The sequence below is a fragment of the Echiichthys vipera genome, assembly GCF_963691815.1.
Source record: "Echiichthys vipera genome assembly, chromosome: 16".
NCBI lineage: Eukaryota > Metazoa > Chordata > Actinopteri > Perciformes > Trachinidae > Echiichthys > Echiichthys vipera.
Window position 1 is genome coordinate 14,483,753 of NC_139841.1, and position 15,936 is coordinate 14,499,688.

The window sequence follows — 15,936 nt, forward strand, 5'->3', positions numbered from 1 at the left end:
GTATTTAGGAAGCAGGGAGGGATTAATAAAAGATGCTACTGAGCAGAGTCATGGATTTTGTAGGATCCACTGTTTTTTAGATTGCCGCACACTAGAGATAAAATTCAGGATATCCTGGCCTCTGTTGCATCACTTTTAACCATTAGCCTACTCATAAAACATGCAATCTGTCTCTTGTGAGTCTTCAACTTTATGGAAGTGCAATACTCAATATCTGGAGTACCCATTTAATATTGTAACTACTGCTAAAGTTTTCTTACCCGTCTGTTTCTGTTTCGGTAGAAATTGTCCATATATTTGTAAAACCTTATATTTAAAAAAGTGTCGTACTTACTTAATATTTGAGGAATTCACTTTTTGTTCCCCAGCATATAACGATTTTAGATACATTTTTTATTTTATTTTATTATTTTTTTTTACAGTTTGAGTCTTGATGGCCCTTAAAGAGTGACTACTCCTTTGCTGCATATATATCACCATATTAAGCCCACAGTTGTGCCGAAGACAACCTATAACACTGCAGAACTTCTTCTCATCTGAGACATGAGTCATGAAGCTCACTGAGGGCAACAGCTTTCAGTCAGAGGTGCCCCATAGGTGGCACTGTTGCTTCTTATGAATGATCCATACAGCACACAACAGGTTGCACTAATGCTCCACTCCTCTCCTCAATGACTGGACACTCATGATCGACACAGGTTTTATGGTAGTGGTAAAATGGTTGGTTGTGCCATTGATAACCACTGAGTTTATAACAATGTAACCATGGAAATGCCTTTGACTCACTCACATTACATATTGCAAACCATAGTTTTATTTTTTTTGTGGATTATGGGAGGTACCTGGACCAGTCCCAGCCTGGTCAGATGCGTACATGAACTGATGAAGCCTCTTGGATGAGAGGTGAAACATCTTCCTAGACAAACAACCAGTCCAGTTGTTTTTTTGACTGAAATTGCTTTGGGGATAACGATGACCTGGACAAATGAGAACATTCACCGGATTATGGAAGCGTATATGACTGGGAGCTCCTGTCTCTCTTTATTATAGGATTGTGTAAATCTGTCACAAAAATGCTGCTTCAGGATGTTATGAATAAACCTGATGAAGTTTTTGTACTGTTTAACTCGTGATTGAAGTCTGCCTGTAGATTCCCAGTCCCTTGCTCATTTTCAACACTAAACCGAAATTGTTCCTAAAAACATACGGTGTGGAACCGCTTTCTAATCTTAGACTATAGAAAAGGCGCCATCCCCATGTGATATGCACCGGGAATTGGATGTCACAATTCTTGCTGACGTGACGCCCCGCAAAACCTCTTAATTTGCCAATCCAGCCCCCGGGAGTGCGCGTCCTGTTCCCCCCTCTCAGTTTCTGCACCAGCACTCTCCGTGTCCACAGCCACGGGGTGCAGAGCTTTAATGGCTCCTCCTGGATCCACTTCACGTTGATCTGTGCACGCCTCTCCATCGCCTGGAAAGTTGGAGGACTATTTGCCAAAATATCGCATGTGCGCACAGTACATGTTCCTCTCCAGGTGATTTGGATCGCTGTCAATCCACCACCACTCTATGGGAAAAAAGAAGGAAATCAAACAGCTGCGCATGGCATGAGATCTCTTTTGGACAACAGAGATTTTTGAGGACTTCTTTTTTTTTTGCTCCTGCCGTTAATGAAAAATATTCAGCCTGAGAAGAAGAGACGGTGCGTTTTTAATGTCAGTAGTAAATGAGACCACGGCTCCGTGTCTTGTGCATTGAGAGAAATATGGTAAGAGCAAAAAAAACCCATCCATTTCATAGACTTATTCTTGTTTCTTATTATGACGTGTATGCTGATTTTTGTATAACCTAGCGGTTGTATTACAAGTGTGCAAAGCCCAGAGAGAGAAAAACAGGTGAATAATAGAATAACTGACACGTTCAGCGCACGTGTCAAATATTAAACATCCTGGATGCTGTAGGGCGAGATTTGGTGACAGACGGTTTGTTTTACGCACCCCCAAGGCACCTGTTTTATCTCTGGAAGTTAACCTCAAATCAACATGTAGCTACCGAGTAGAATGAGATCAGACAAAGAAAAAAAAGATGCATGTGAGAAGTTGATTCATGACATGATTTCGGGAGTTAAAGTCGAGAAATGTGGACATCTCTTCTAGCCCCTGCTGTATTTACTGTGTTTTAGGAGATGATACTAACTCGTTCGTGTCTGTGATGGCAGGTGGTGTCGCACGGAATACAGCTGTTTTGTTTGAAATGGAGAACCGCTCAGAGAGGATAAATTGTGTGCAAAGTTTTGCGGCTTTCTGCTGAGGGAGTTATCCAGCGGCGTCCCCCCCACCACCCCTTCCGCCTCCCCTCCCGAATAAACATGAGTCCACGGCGAGACACGAGGCCGCTCCAGTGCGTGGGACTCACCGCGCTTCTCCTGTGCACAGGTAAGACCCCCCCCCCCCCCCCCCACAGATGAGCCTCAGCTAATGCCAATGTTCACTTGCGTTCATAATGCCCGAGCGAGAATTATGGAGATTGAAGGTAATGGTCACAGAATACTGTAAATGCATCAACCTTTATGGAGTGATTTTATTCAGTCTGGAACATTTAATGAAATGCTAATTATTCCCTTTCAGCCAAGGGGATATATATGATTTATGAGACATATAATTAGCTGTAAGCTGCTGTTGCAGAATACAAAATTACTTGTTATATTAACATGAATGAACTGTGACAGTTGCCTCCAGTGTGTGGGTTTGGGTGTTGTAGCAGCACTTAAATGGGATGCGGTGTGTGAGGTTGGTAGCCTGCTGCAAAGCACCAGGAAAAACAGCAGGCTGCAGACACAACCCGGCAGAAAAAAAAGAAAAAAGAAGTGCATCTTTTTTGCTAAGTTTGAGCAGTTCTGTACTTGGATAAATCTGTGTGGGAGAAATCTATCTATAAGTGAGTTTTTGTGTATGCGAATCTGCATCTGCCTGTGAGAGTGGACGTTTGGGTATCATGTGTGTTTTTTTCCCAGAATGTGTGGCCTCATGCAGAGCTGTGATTACAAAAAAATGCATAGGTAGGAAAAATGTGTTTCCAGTCTTCCTGTTTAGCTGCCAATCAAAGGCATAAAAACACACATTTGGCTATGACTAGCAGAAGGCATATCTTTGCCATCGTTAGATGATAGACAAATACTTAGTCTACTGTATGCATTTTTAGGAAATTACTTATTTTTGTCAGTCCTTCTGTTTGGCTATGGACGCATTAATTTAAAGGTGCCATATTGTTAACAGGGAGATTTCCATGTTTTTTTTGTTTATAAGGCAGGTTAAGGTGCAGTGTAAATACTCTGAAAGTATCAGAACGATCAATCCATAGAGAAATGCACATAGCCCGCATTCAGAAATGGTTCCTCTTTAAAAGGTCTGTCAGGACTTCTGTACAGTTGTGATGTCACAACTATACTATATATAGTATAGTATAGAAAGTGCTGTTTCAGTCATTCTCCAGTTGCAATGATGGTGCAGACGCCATGAGTGCAGATGTGGAAGACCTGGAAATGCTGACCAATCAGAGCAGACTGGGCTTTTTCAGTCCGTCTTTAAAGAGACAAGCGCTAAAATGGATACAGGTGTATTCACACAGACAGCATGAGAAAAATAATGTTGTTGTTTTTTCAACATTAAAGCATGTAAACATGTTCTAGTAGAAACTTAAACTATTAGAATGAACCTAAAAATGAGACCTCTTTAAAAATGTAATTTGCAAGATCTGAGAGATCTGGGCACCTTTGCTAAACTTGGGTCCATTAGCAACAAAAGCAATCAGATTGTTTGACTGATTGAAAATAGCCAGTTCAGTCATATTATCTGAAGCACTTATTTGTAAGTAAAGAGCCAAAGAACTGTCCTCAAGTAAAATAGCAGTTCCTTTATAATAACCAGGCAACCAGCGGTGGAGAAGACTCTTTGCCTTTAGTCTGACAACCTCACAGTGACACTGAACCTGGCCAAGAAGAAGTCCTGCACAGAACCCCAATTCAGTTCAACTGCTGTTGAACTGTAGACCAAAGATTGATCCATATCTCACCAGTTAGAGTCAGTCACTTAATCTCTCCAGGTGAAAGTGGAGAGGATGGAAAAAAAAACATTCCATCCTGTCAGTCAACCCCCTGGTGTGCAGAGTCTCAGAGGATATTATAACTCTCCAGCTATCTGATTGCTTTCACCGAGAAGGTTCTAGGTTGTCTCTTTGAGACACACACACTGACAGGCACATACTGTAGAGGATACATTCACACACTCACATACTGTCAAACTGGCCATCAGGACATTTAGAAATACCCCATATATCCTGGCAGATGGAAGTTTCAGGGGTGAACAATTGGCTAGTTACCAGTTCAGCAAACGTTTATAAGTTGCAGAATTTGTTACAAAAACTTCATGATGTAATTAATACAACAACAATCAAAGGGATTATTCCCTTAACTTTGGGCTCAGAATGTGGTAACCCAAAATTAACTTTATGCATTAAACAACCTTATGGTAGGTCGTATACATAAAAAAGGCATATAGTAGTATCTATCTATACATCTATAATTGTCTGCATACCGTGTAGTTTTCATCACCTGTTCAAAAAAATATTTCAATGCCTGGGATAAAGGGCACCGTGCTTGACAAGAGTGGGAGGATTTCCACCTGGAGCTCGCCTGCTCTTTTGTATATGTGTGGGCCCGGCCAGAGTGGATTGGGATGGAAAGTTGAAAAGTTACAAAACTGAAACACATTCAGTCTTAATTTAATAATAGCTCTCTTGGTTTCTCTCTCTCTCCCTCTTACACACACACACACACACACACACACACACACACACACACACACACACACACACACACACACACACACACGCGCACACACACCAACGCATGCACACGCAGACACCCACGCAGACACCCAGACACCCAACCACACACAGAACTGATTGTTTGGATTATAAATTGTGATTTTATTATCTGATAGTTTGAAATGCATGCACCTACATTATAGCACATTTATCATGGGTACACACAGTTTTAAAAAATCATTTATGTTTTTATTTTACTCTTCTTTTTTTTTAAATGAGATGATAGAATGGCACCTAAGGATGTCTGACATACAGAGGGAGCAATTTAGCAAGAAATAGGGTACCCTGTATCTCTTTTTAAATATACATTTACATTGTAACCATCATTTTAACCTTTAACTACAGAGTCAGGTCGTTTTAAGGAGGTTTTTTAAGTGTTTTAATGACACAGAAAGTCCCCTTGTGCCCGTGCCCCTCCTGGGCACCGCGCTTCACGCCAAAACCTAACCAAAATCACAGTAGCCATAGGCATGTGAGAACAGCTTGAAATTTCAGATGTCTGACCACAGCTACCTGTTCAGCCATGTTTATTACGGCACAAATGGCAGAGTTTAATTACTAAAACGATACTAAATTGATACTTGAGTACTTCCTTGTAGGGCTGATCGATAATAGCAAGAATCAAAATCAATATTATTTTCCGTATTGAGATCATAATTATTTAACACGATTACTTATTGACTTTGGAAACATCATGCATTTATTGAGCTTGTAAAAAAACGGATACAACATCCTTATTTCAGTATATGTTCTGAATGTTGCAATGGAAGTGAGTTTTACAGGGCTGTAGTATTTGTATTTAGGCAGTTAATATGGAGATTGAAGAAAGGTTTTTAACCACCACATGATGCCATGTGAGTGAGTAGCAGGATTACAAGCAGGAGTGTGTAGAAGAAAATTCTTGTTTTTTTTTTGTTGTTGTTTTATGATATAGTTATCAAAAACAGAAGCTAAGACTAGTGGTTCTATCTGTACTCTGGCAGCACGGATGACTCAACAAGTTCAGTAACTGCAGTGAAAATGGGCCAAAGTGCTGAAAAAAGGAAAAAGTGTGCTTAAGTTATAAGACAAGACGAAACGAGAGCAACATTGTGAAACGGAATGTGGCACAGCAATTCTTTTATCTCAATGATCTTGCTTTCGTAATTGTTCGAAGCCAAGATCGTATTTGACACTGAAAATAAAATTTGATTAATTGAGAAGCCCTGAAGCAGAGGGATGGTGGTCCCCAGAACTTAATTATGACCCTGGTCCCTGTGGTCGAAAAGCAGTAAGTTGCTAGTCCCTGGGGGAAATCCCTGTTGTTGAAAATGGGCTTTAGCCAAAGTGTTGTAATTAGTACAGGATCTTAATATAACCACTGTTTATTAAACCTTATTACCACACAAGAACACTGTTTTTGGACCATTCTGCAAACCCTCAAATATTTTTACATCCAATACTAACAATTTTCAAATAATTCATCTTAAGCATGGCAAGTATATGGTTAAGGTCAGAGGGAAAATGTGGTACTGGCAAATAAACTACAGTTAAGGTATGCTTAGGGTTAGGCAAGTAAATTGCATGGTCAGGGAAAGAATGGTAAGGATTAGTAAAGATGATGTGGTGGGAGGTGAGCTCTGGTGGTCTGCATAAAAGTCAAACATGCTACATGCTATCCCAGCACCCCAACATCCACACCCTAATTTTCTGCCTCTTTACATGAAGGGCAAACTACTACTTGCATCAGAATTCTGAGTCTCAATATGAGCCTTATTCCTAGGATTCTGGCCTGGGTTATTTAATGTTATAATATTCAAGGAAGACGAAACAGGCTGAGAAACTGGAGCCCTAGGATACTGTCACTGGAGGCCTCGGCCAGGACGCAAAAATTGAGTTGATCTCTTCAACATTGTCTTTCCCACAGCAGAACGAAGCGTTTGACTTTCCAGAGGCAAAGTCAAAGTTTATCACACTGAAAAGACACATTTTGTCTGTAAAGCAAAAGCCAAATGTAATAATAATTTGCCAAACCAGTGCAAAAATGTACTATCACTGAATGAAATGCTGTATTATCAAGTGATAGATTAGACTGGCTTGCTCCGTATGACACAGAATTTTACACAAGGCTCCAGAGAGCAGCAGAGGGAAACGCTGCACCAGGGAGCCATATGTCATATTATATGGGTCATAACACACAGACACAAGTCATAAAGTGAAAGGTCATGTAAAGAACAGCGTTGAGTAAAATTTGTAGTACTAACCCAACATTTTTGTGTGCTTCAAAAAGCTACGATGTACTGTAGTCTGAAGTAAATAGAAACAACATTGAGCCTGTATATATGGCAGCTTTGGTAGTATTAAGGCAGCCTGTGGTTTACAATACTGTTGTATTTTGTTTATTTGATGCATTACATTCGGAATTCTGTTTCTATTTTTCAATTCGACAAATAACATTGAGGCTACCTTAAAATATCTCAAAAGGGAACCCAACATCTCAACACCGGTTAAACAAAGTACCGATTCCCACTGTAAATAAAAATAACCCATAAAATCTGTCTTTTTTATTTAGTGGGAAAGGTTACAATCAGGAATCATTCCCAGGACAATTCACTGCAGTAGTTCCGGGTATTTAGCGGCTCCAGCTCCAATCAGCAGTAATGGAATCATGACACTCAGGTGGATGTGCCAATTGTTGCCCCTTTTCCGGCACGGTCACAAATTCTGTCCGTCTCAGCCCAAGCCGTGCTTGGACAGTGTTCCGCCAAATTAGTCTGCATCTAGTTTGAAAAAACAACGGTTGCATTATCACTGACCTTAGGCTGCTTTCTACTTTTTACCTGGTTTTCCGGCGCATTTGTGACGTAAAACATAACACACAAAAAAAAACCCAGATAGGTATATTTGTCTACTGGCAATGGGAAAGGAGTCTATTGCCTATTTTTTTTCAGGCTTTCCTGCATCTTAAAACAACTGCATATACATGCTAATTATGGTGGAAAATTGTATTACATGCTCCCTTTAACCCTTTGACCTCCAGCATTTCCCATCCCCTTTTGGACACCGCAACAGTCTGCCATACCGTCAAGTGTAATTTAATTGTTTGTTCTCACAAGCATATCAATAATGCTTCTGTTTGATTAAGTTTTTTTAAATAATCAAAAAATCACAGCAGGATTATAAATTTGTACTATTATTTTCACTGACCATGAAACGTATATGATTAATATCAGGTTGGTTACCCTCAAATATACTGTATCAATTCAAAAAGACCAAAGCCTTCTGGTGCTCAGGGAAGAAAAAGAAGAAGAGAAGAGGAGGAAAACTGGAGTAAATGTGTTGAATAAATAGTTTTGCTATATGTTAGACTTCCATGTGTTACTATCTTATTTTGGATAATAGTAATGCTCATAAAAATAACTTGGTGGCATGTCTGCTCAAACTGTCATATCCTGACAGCAGTACATGAGATAAATAATCAGTGAGAAAGTCACGTTCCTCTGCCTCCTCCAAGTGATCCTTAGGGATCTGGAAGATTCCTCTGCGTCTGAAAGGAAAACAACTAATCAAAACCGAGGAGTGCTCATGAACTCGGTCATGAACTGGCGGTGCTAATCAAATATGAATCAAGTTAATGTTACATTAATGTACATTAATACATGGAGGAGGGTCACAAACCACTCCGACCAAAATGAAACAGTAGAAGCATTTTTTGACTTAGAAGAAGCCAAAGTGCCATTAACAAGATTGCGCGTAATGTTAGTACAAAAAAAAAAAAAAAGGACATTGTATTGTATAATGTTCTGCCAAAAAAAAAATTTGCTGCAATTAGCAGAGTATAAATGTTATTTCTAGGTGACTGGGTCGGGTTGAAATGCTTTCTCCCCTGACAGCATGAGGCTCATCTGAAAAGCCTTGCCATGGTTACTGTGGAAATTAAGTATTGAAGCCAGAGGGGGAAAATGTGGGGAATCTTTTTTTCTTTTTTATTGCAATCAGTCTTAAGTGAAATATTAATCAGAAAATAAGTTCACTTGAGCACAGGCATACAGTTTATATGTTATGCCTGGATGACCCAGATAAGCATCTCTTCTTAGAGGTGCCGACACCAAATGCCTTTTTGACAATTTGTAATTCATTCAGTGGATTTGAGGCAAGTCTTGTCCCCTGCTGAATTTCCCTTTTCATCCACCGCAGACCCCAAGTTTTTTTTTGGAGAGACGCTCTGAGCATCCGAAGTTCAAATACAAGCAAGAACACACATTATACCGCCATTCTGTACAATTTGATACAATCAGAAGTGGGCCTTTGTTGCGTTATGTCTGTGGTAAAGACAAAGTTTGGCTGTTTCATCAGCAAAGACCGTCATAAACAGTGGCTCAGAGTAACTGAAATGGATGGTGAGGGGTTTCCCCCCTTACTTAGCAAATGGCATTAGCTGATGTCATTAGTTGTGCAGGCTAAGTGATTGACAGGAAATTACTTTGATGTTCCACAGGGATTGTACAGTACAAGTTACAGTCCAGCACTTTTCTCTGTGCAGGGAATTCAAATTACAGGCATAATGGTGCACTTTGTTTTTACAAGCCAGTGGCATTGGTATAGTTTTCACCTTGTGAGTCTGTGTGTGTCATAATGGCAAAATGTGGTCCTAAAGACAAGTACTGTAATGGGAACTACCACACTTGTGGTTTTGGGTATTTTGCATGGTAGTTACACTAGGGATCGAAATTAGAGAACACGTTATTAATACTTGATTTATTGTCCAGAATTTGACAGAATATCAGCTGTGACTATACCACTGCTGTACTAGCATGTTTTTTTCAATAACCAGGGCACTTCAACAAATACCTTTATTTTGTCACCGTGGTAGCGTTGCCAATGTGCGGCTGTGGGTCAGTTGCAGAGTGGGTGGTCCTCCATTCGAGAGAGCGGTGGTTCGATCCCCAGCTCCTCCGGTCTGCATGGGCAAGACACTGAACACAAATTGCTCCCCGCGCTGCATATGGGTGTGGGAATGGTTACGCTAGATGGTATGTTGCCATGCATTTTGTACACATAGCAACGAAAAGTAATGTGCAGTAATTTGTGCATCTTCCACATATTGTTTGTGTATTCCAAGTGTTTATAACTGTAGAAATCAAGGCACTGTTATTTGGGTGTAGTCAATATATTTATTATGTGTGTATCCATGTATTGAAAGCAGGAGATGTTGTATAAGTCACAGAATCTCTTGTTCAGGCACGTTGGGGTGTTGGATGGGTCCCAAAACACAGGACTTTCAGGGCAAGTGGGATCTGTTTCCCGCTGACGTACTAAACCAAACCCCACCATTTTTTTTCTAATCCTAACCAATGGTTTCTAAACCTAACTGTCTACTATTGTTGGCTAAAACCGGCAACATAACAGTAGTTTCTGTTTCTAAACCTAAGGAAAACCAAAAGCAACAGTCGAGGTCCACTTCCTGGCCGTCGCATCTCATAGTTGACTTCCGGTCAGCTTTTGTTCACATAAGATATCATACGAATGTTTGTGCAGAACTTTTCATACGCTATCGTACTAACCTGGCCTGGATACGAATCCAACCTGAGGCCCGTTCTTGCGTGAGTTTGGTTCTGTGTAACAAACCATCTGACAGCTCAGGTTAGTTCTTTGATAATGTCAACAACTTGAGGAAACCAAACAGGCAGCTGAATCTATGCCAAGCAGAATACAGGTAACTAGAGAATTTTACTAGCAGACACGTGCAGCCATGAGGATGACTGAAAACGGCCAGGCAAGTCTGGGGCTCCTCAACTCACTTGAAAATACTGAGGCACACACTGAGTTAAACCTGAGAATTCAGAAAGGCGTGGGCTTTAGACAGCATGACAAATGAGGGGATTTTACTCCTTAACTATTCCTTCAGTCATACGACATGGTCATTTGCTTTCCAAGAAATCTATAGGATGTAATCCACTGGGGGAAAAAATGTGAAAAGTGTCGTTCTTTTCCCACAGATTTTGCTTTACTAATAGGATCAAAGGCGGAAAGGATGTAAATAAGAATAATCGATATATGACAGCAATAAGATGAAACATTGCCCTGCTTTCCTTCCTGAGTGTTTGAAGAACTGGGAATACAGCGCGCCCAACCATGGCTGGCGCATGAAGATCCGTGCTGATGCACCCCGACACACATAATCACACACAAGCGCACGTGTGCAGCATCAGTAAAGCTTTTGTGACACATTGTGGCTGTGCACTGTAAACACACACACACACACACACAGACACACACACACACACACACACACACACACACACACACACACAGGCACTCAGGCACACACACACAGGCACTCAGGCACACACAGACTCATCTGCTTGGGCAAACAACTTCATAGCCATCCAACTGGGAAAGGATCACACTCTGTGGGAGGTCTGGAGACAATTAGCATAACTAACAGAACACTCCCAGCAAATCAGAGGGAAATGAAAAAGGGCCTATACAATCTGAGCGTAGAAAGAATGTTAACAGCATTTTTTGTCACTTCCTGTATGAAAGATTGACAGAGAGAGATCAAATATTTATCTCGCTTCACCAGCTTTGGTCCCACAAGACAGTTGAGGTACAGTACGTGCTCTCCTTTCTTACAAGTCTGTCGCTGGGGCTTCAGCACCCTGCTGAGATGGCCTCGCACTGCATCACTTTACGGAAGAGTGGTGAGGAAGTTTTGCAATAAGTTGTCCGAGAAAGCCAATTACATTTTTCTTTTCTTGTATTGTTGAGGAGAGTTCTCTAATTTTTTTGGTCACGTGTGTGAATGCCACTGGTACAGAGGAAGAGATGACAGTAGTGATAGGAGAGTTTTCTGGTGTTGTCCAGGTCAGAGCAGGAAGATATTGCCTTAGTGTTTTCTTTTTTCCAAACATGATTGATAGTGGTGGAAATGTTCCTGATGGGCGGCACTTTCTGGAAATCTGTCTCTGTAGGTTTCCACAGCCACGGTACGCAACTTTTCTCTGTGGGGCTCTCTCTCTTTATCTATCTGTCTCATTATTGCCTGGTTTGTTCGAGTTCTGGTTAAGAGCTGTTTTTCATTAATTGTGTTACCGTCTGGTTCATCAGATGTTAGGTTATGAGAAAAAAATGTGCAGAGGGTTCAGCCTACAGCACAACAGCAAAATAAGAAAAATAAACCTCCACACACAGAAAGCTGAATTTTAATTTCAAACTTGGTAGACATTTCAGAATTGAAACCTGAGGGGGAAGCTATTCCACACCTTTAGGAATATGGTTCCCAAACCAAGACTCAATTCCCTTACCAATTTTCAGCAACAGTGCCTCAAGAGAGGTAAACATCGCTGAGAGCTCCAGCCAATAATAAAAAAAAAAAGCATTAGCAATAGGACTTCTATCTTCCAAAACCTATATCCGTATGTGTTAATACTTTCACACAGTAAGCCAAGTGAGGCTCCAAACACTTCAACCATAGTGATAAATAGATTAGAATAGCCTCGGGCACCTTTTAGACGTAATAATTGTGTAATATTTGCTTCAGATTATCAGAAATGTGCAGTTGTGCATGTAACTTCTGATAGGCAATGCCAACTAGAGCACTGACGGTTTGTATTCTATATGTTAATGTGCAAACTATGCACAGTACGCAGTTGCTTCAAGACATTACAACTGTATATAAATGTGTGTAGGAACAATAGGGCCAGGTAGAGTTTCTTGTGTGGATTGCTTTTCAGTGGCTGTATGTATGTATAGTTTACTTGTTTGGGTGAGACATTGGCCAGGAGAATGAGACCCTGATATTGATCGATCTGTTGGCTTCAGGCTAGACCTGAGCTCAAAATTGTTAGCAGCCTTAATGAACTGTTATTGGTCAATTTCTAGTTATGTGGCCAGTTGGTAGGCCCTATTAGGTGAGAAAATTGTAATCTGTGCAGCAGTGGAACAGATGTCATGACGAAATGAGAAAAATCTGTTTTTGAGCACCAACAGTTTGAGAGTGTGTGTGTGTATTGGCATACAAAGTGTCGGATTCTTGATTTTGTCACAGCCTGCCAAAAATCAAATCTGTAATCAGATTCACAGTTATCAGAAATGTTGTCCGTCTTCATCGAAATTCTCTCATATTCTCCTTTCTCATACCCTTTCTTCTTCCTCCTCTCCCCACCCATCATCCTCCCCCTCACCTTCACATCTTGATAATCTTTCTCCCCCACTTTCATCTCCACCTTTTTCGTTCCCTCTTCATTAAATGTTTTTTTTTTCTTACATGTTCCAGTTTCATCCATCAAAGAGCAAAGCTGAATAAACAAATAGAAAAAAACCAGACATTGGAAAATTTAAAAGAAAAATAAACAGCACAATTTTTGCAGGCAAAACTGTATAATATCTAGGAATGAATGATTATTACGAGCAGCGCCCTGTCTTATGTCAGATGCTATAAAGTAACAGGATTAATAAGCTTATTCACTCTCTTGCAGGAGCTTAAGACGGAGGGTGAATACAGGTTTATTCAGACGGACAATATGAGAAAAATAACGTGTTTACTGAAGCATGTAAAAATGTTCTAGAAGAAACCCTAAATAAAAGTATGATCCTGAAAATGAGCACAATATGGGACCTTTAACAGTAACTATCAAATCACGTCAAAGGCTACTAATGCAAAGCAGAAATTCATCCACCTTCTTGCAACTGTAATCACTTCAAATGACCCATAAACATAGGCCTCTGCCTGTGCCACCAGCGACCTAGTGTTCTATACTTTTTGCCCATCGCTGTTATGATCCGTCTCGGATATGCTTGATGCCACATTTTATAACCCTACAGGTAACTTGCCGTTTTCTGGGCTGAATCTGCGGACCTGTACGTCATGCTTTATTTCTGTAATCCGCTGAAAGATCTTTTATCCACATTTCCACTTTGTACATTGAATCTGCAGCTCTGTGTTCGTACATTCATTACATTTCCTCTCCCTCCACCTGTGGCCTTTACTTTTCCTTAGAATTAAATTACCATGGGTAAACCGGACCAACCAACATACATTCTCACCAGAATCAATCTAAATAGAAGAGGAGAGGCCAATCCACTGCCTGCTGGGCCTGGTTGCTCTTACTCGACCAACAGACAAAGCGAAGAGGGCAGAGCTTGTCGTGCTGCTGAGCTCTGATTTTCCAATTTACATTCCCTATGTGTCTCCGGTGAAGGGGCTACTGAGTTATATGTAAAGAGAACCAAATCTCTGCCTCCATTTTTATGGCTTTTGACTCATCTGGACACTGCTCCAACATTTGTCAACACATTTGATATTGGAAGGCTTTGGCAAACTGGTTGATCAGATTACCTTAAATATCTGATCACTTATAGGCCATAATGTGTATTTTGAGTGCTTTAATCTGCACTTAGCACGTGCCTGCACCATATCCAAGGCAATAACAGTGTTTTTACGATGTCTCCTATTTAGTCATCCTGTCCCTGTTTCCATCATAAGCAATATAGTGTGCTGCTCTGAGCGTGCCTAGGGCCAGATCTGGGCCCAGTGCCTCCGTAATAGAGGATAAATCAGTTCTTAAAAAGCTCCATATAGTGGGGAACCGAAATGTATCCAAAGCCGAAGGATTTAAAGAGAGACATGAAATCCCCTTTGTTTCGCTGTGGGCATGGAGCTGAGTGAATGAGCCTTGGTACCGGTCTGGGGGCCTCTTGAGTGCCAGCATTTTCCAGCAGGTAAATGGGCAACTCTGAGCCAGTGCGAGAGTGTGTGTGTGTGTGTGTGTGTGTGTGTGTGTGTGTGTGTGTGTGTGTGTGTGTGTGTGCGTGTGTGTGTGTTTGTGTGTGTGCGTGCGTGCGTGGTGCGTGCATGTGTGTGTGTGTGTTTGTGTAATCTCCATGAATACAGTGAGGATAAAGTCCCCTCACTTTCCAAAGTAGGCATTGAGGGAGAAATGCCACTTTTATTTGAGGTAACCGATTAGGTGGACAGCTGGACCAATGTGGTCAACTCATGTCTCAACACTCCCAGCCTGAGGTGTGATTTCTATCAGCACTTTCATTTTCTTTAGTTTCTCATCCCTCTGGTTTGGTCCCCTTTTGGGCTCAGTTGATGGATTCCATGGAAAATCAAAGAGTGTTGTGGATTTTTTTTGCTTAAAAAGGGTTTCATATAAAAATAGGCTGGGCATATATCATCATCTCTATATAATCTCTGCCGAGCCCCCCCCCCCTGTTTTATAGAAGACAATATAAAAATATGCCCAAGCTCCAGTTCACTTGACAACTCGCCATTTCTCTAATTGCTCAGGTCGTGAGATTTCTTTAGACCAAAACAAATGTCGTCTCAGGAGCCAGAAAATGTCAAGAAATCCAGAAATATATTGATGTGCAGTAAACAAGAACCGGCAGCACAGTGTGCTACATGCTTGCCCTTAGTGTTGCATTACAATATTTGTTTTACATCTTGCATGCAGGGTGCAGGATCAGATAGCTGTTCTCTGTGCAGTGGCTGTCTGTCTGTCTGTCATACACGGTTATCTGCAAAAGCAGATGTATTTTTCGTTTTAACCACAACCATCTGTGAGAACAGACGGATATCTCAGACTCAATGTCAGATACACACAGCATAGGGCAGCATAGGTTGTTCAAAGTGTCAGGATTGTATATCAAATATTTCAAGTATGGCCGCAGTGATTGTTTTCATGATGCATTCATTCTTTTTTTAATTAACTGATTATTTTAGCCTTTACGATGTTAGGAAATGCTCATTACAAGCTCCAAGAGCACAAGATGACACTCCAAATAGCATGTTTTGACTGATCAACAGACCAAAAGCCTTAAAACTATTCTTACATTTCTGGCATGTCGCATAGCCTTAGTAAAAATAAACAACTCTGCCTCCCTCCAAAGTCCCACCCTCTTCCCCCTGCCTGACCTCTGACGCTCCCTCCTCCCCAGACACGTGCGGTGAGAAAGTGAGCGGGGCAGGTGAAACGGCTGCTTTTTTTACACTACCTGTGACGTTAGCTCTGACGTTAATGCTTACACTAATTTTCCTTGCACTGGTATTAACGAAACCATG

General features: G+C 41.0%; 1 protein-coding gene across 1 annotated transcript in view; it reads left to right on the forward strand.

Moving 5' to 3' along the window:
- Window positions 1-2,370: 2,370 nt before the first annotated feature.
- LOC310958500 (transmembrane protein 132C) overlaps window positions 2,371-15,936 on the forward strand; it is a gene marked incomplete at both ends in the record, with an annotated part of 153,092 nt that continues 139,526 nt past the window's right edge. The window contains one exon of the mRNA XM_083929472.1: window positions 2,371-2,437. Coding sequence (XP_083785598.1) covers window positions 2,371-2,437 — 67 coding nt within the window. The remainder of the gene's footprint in view (window positions 2,438-15,936) is intronic.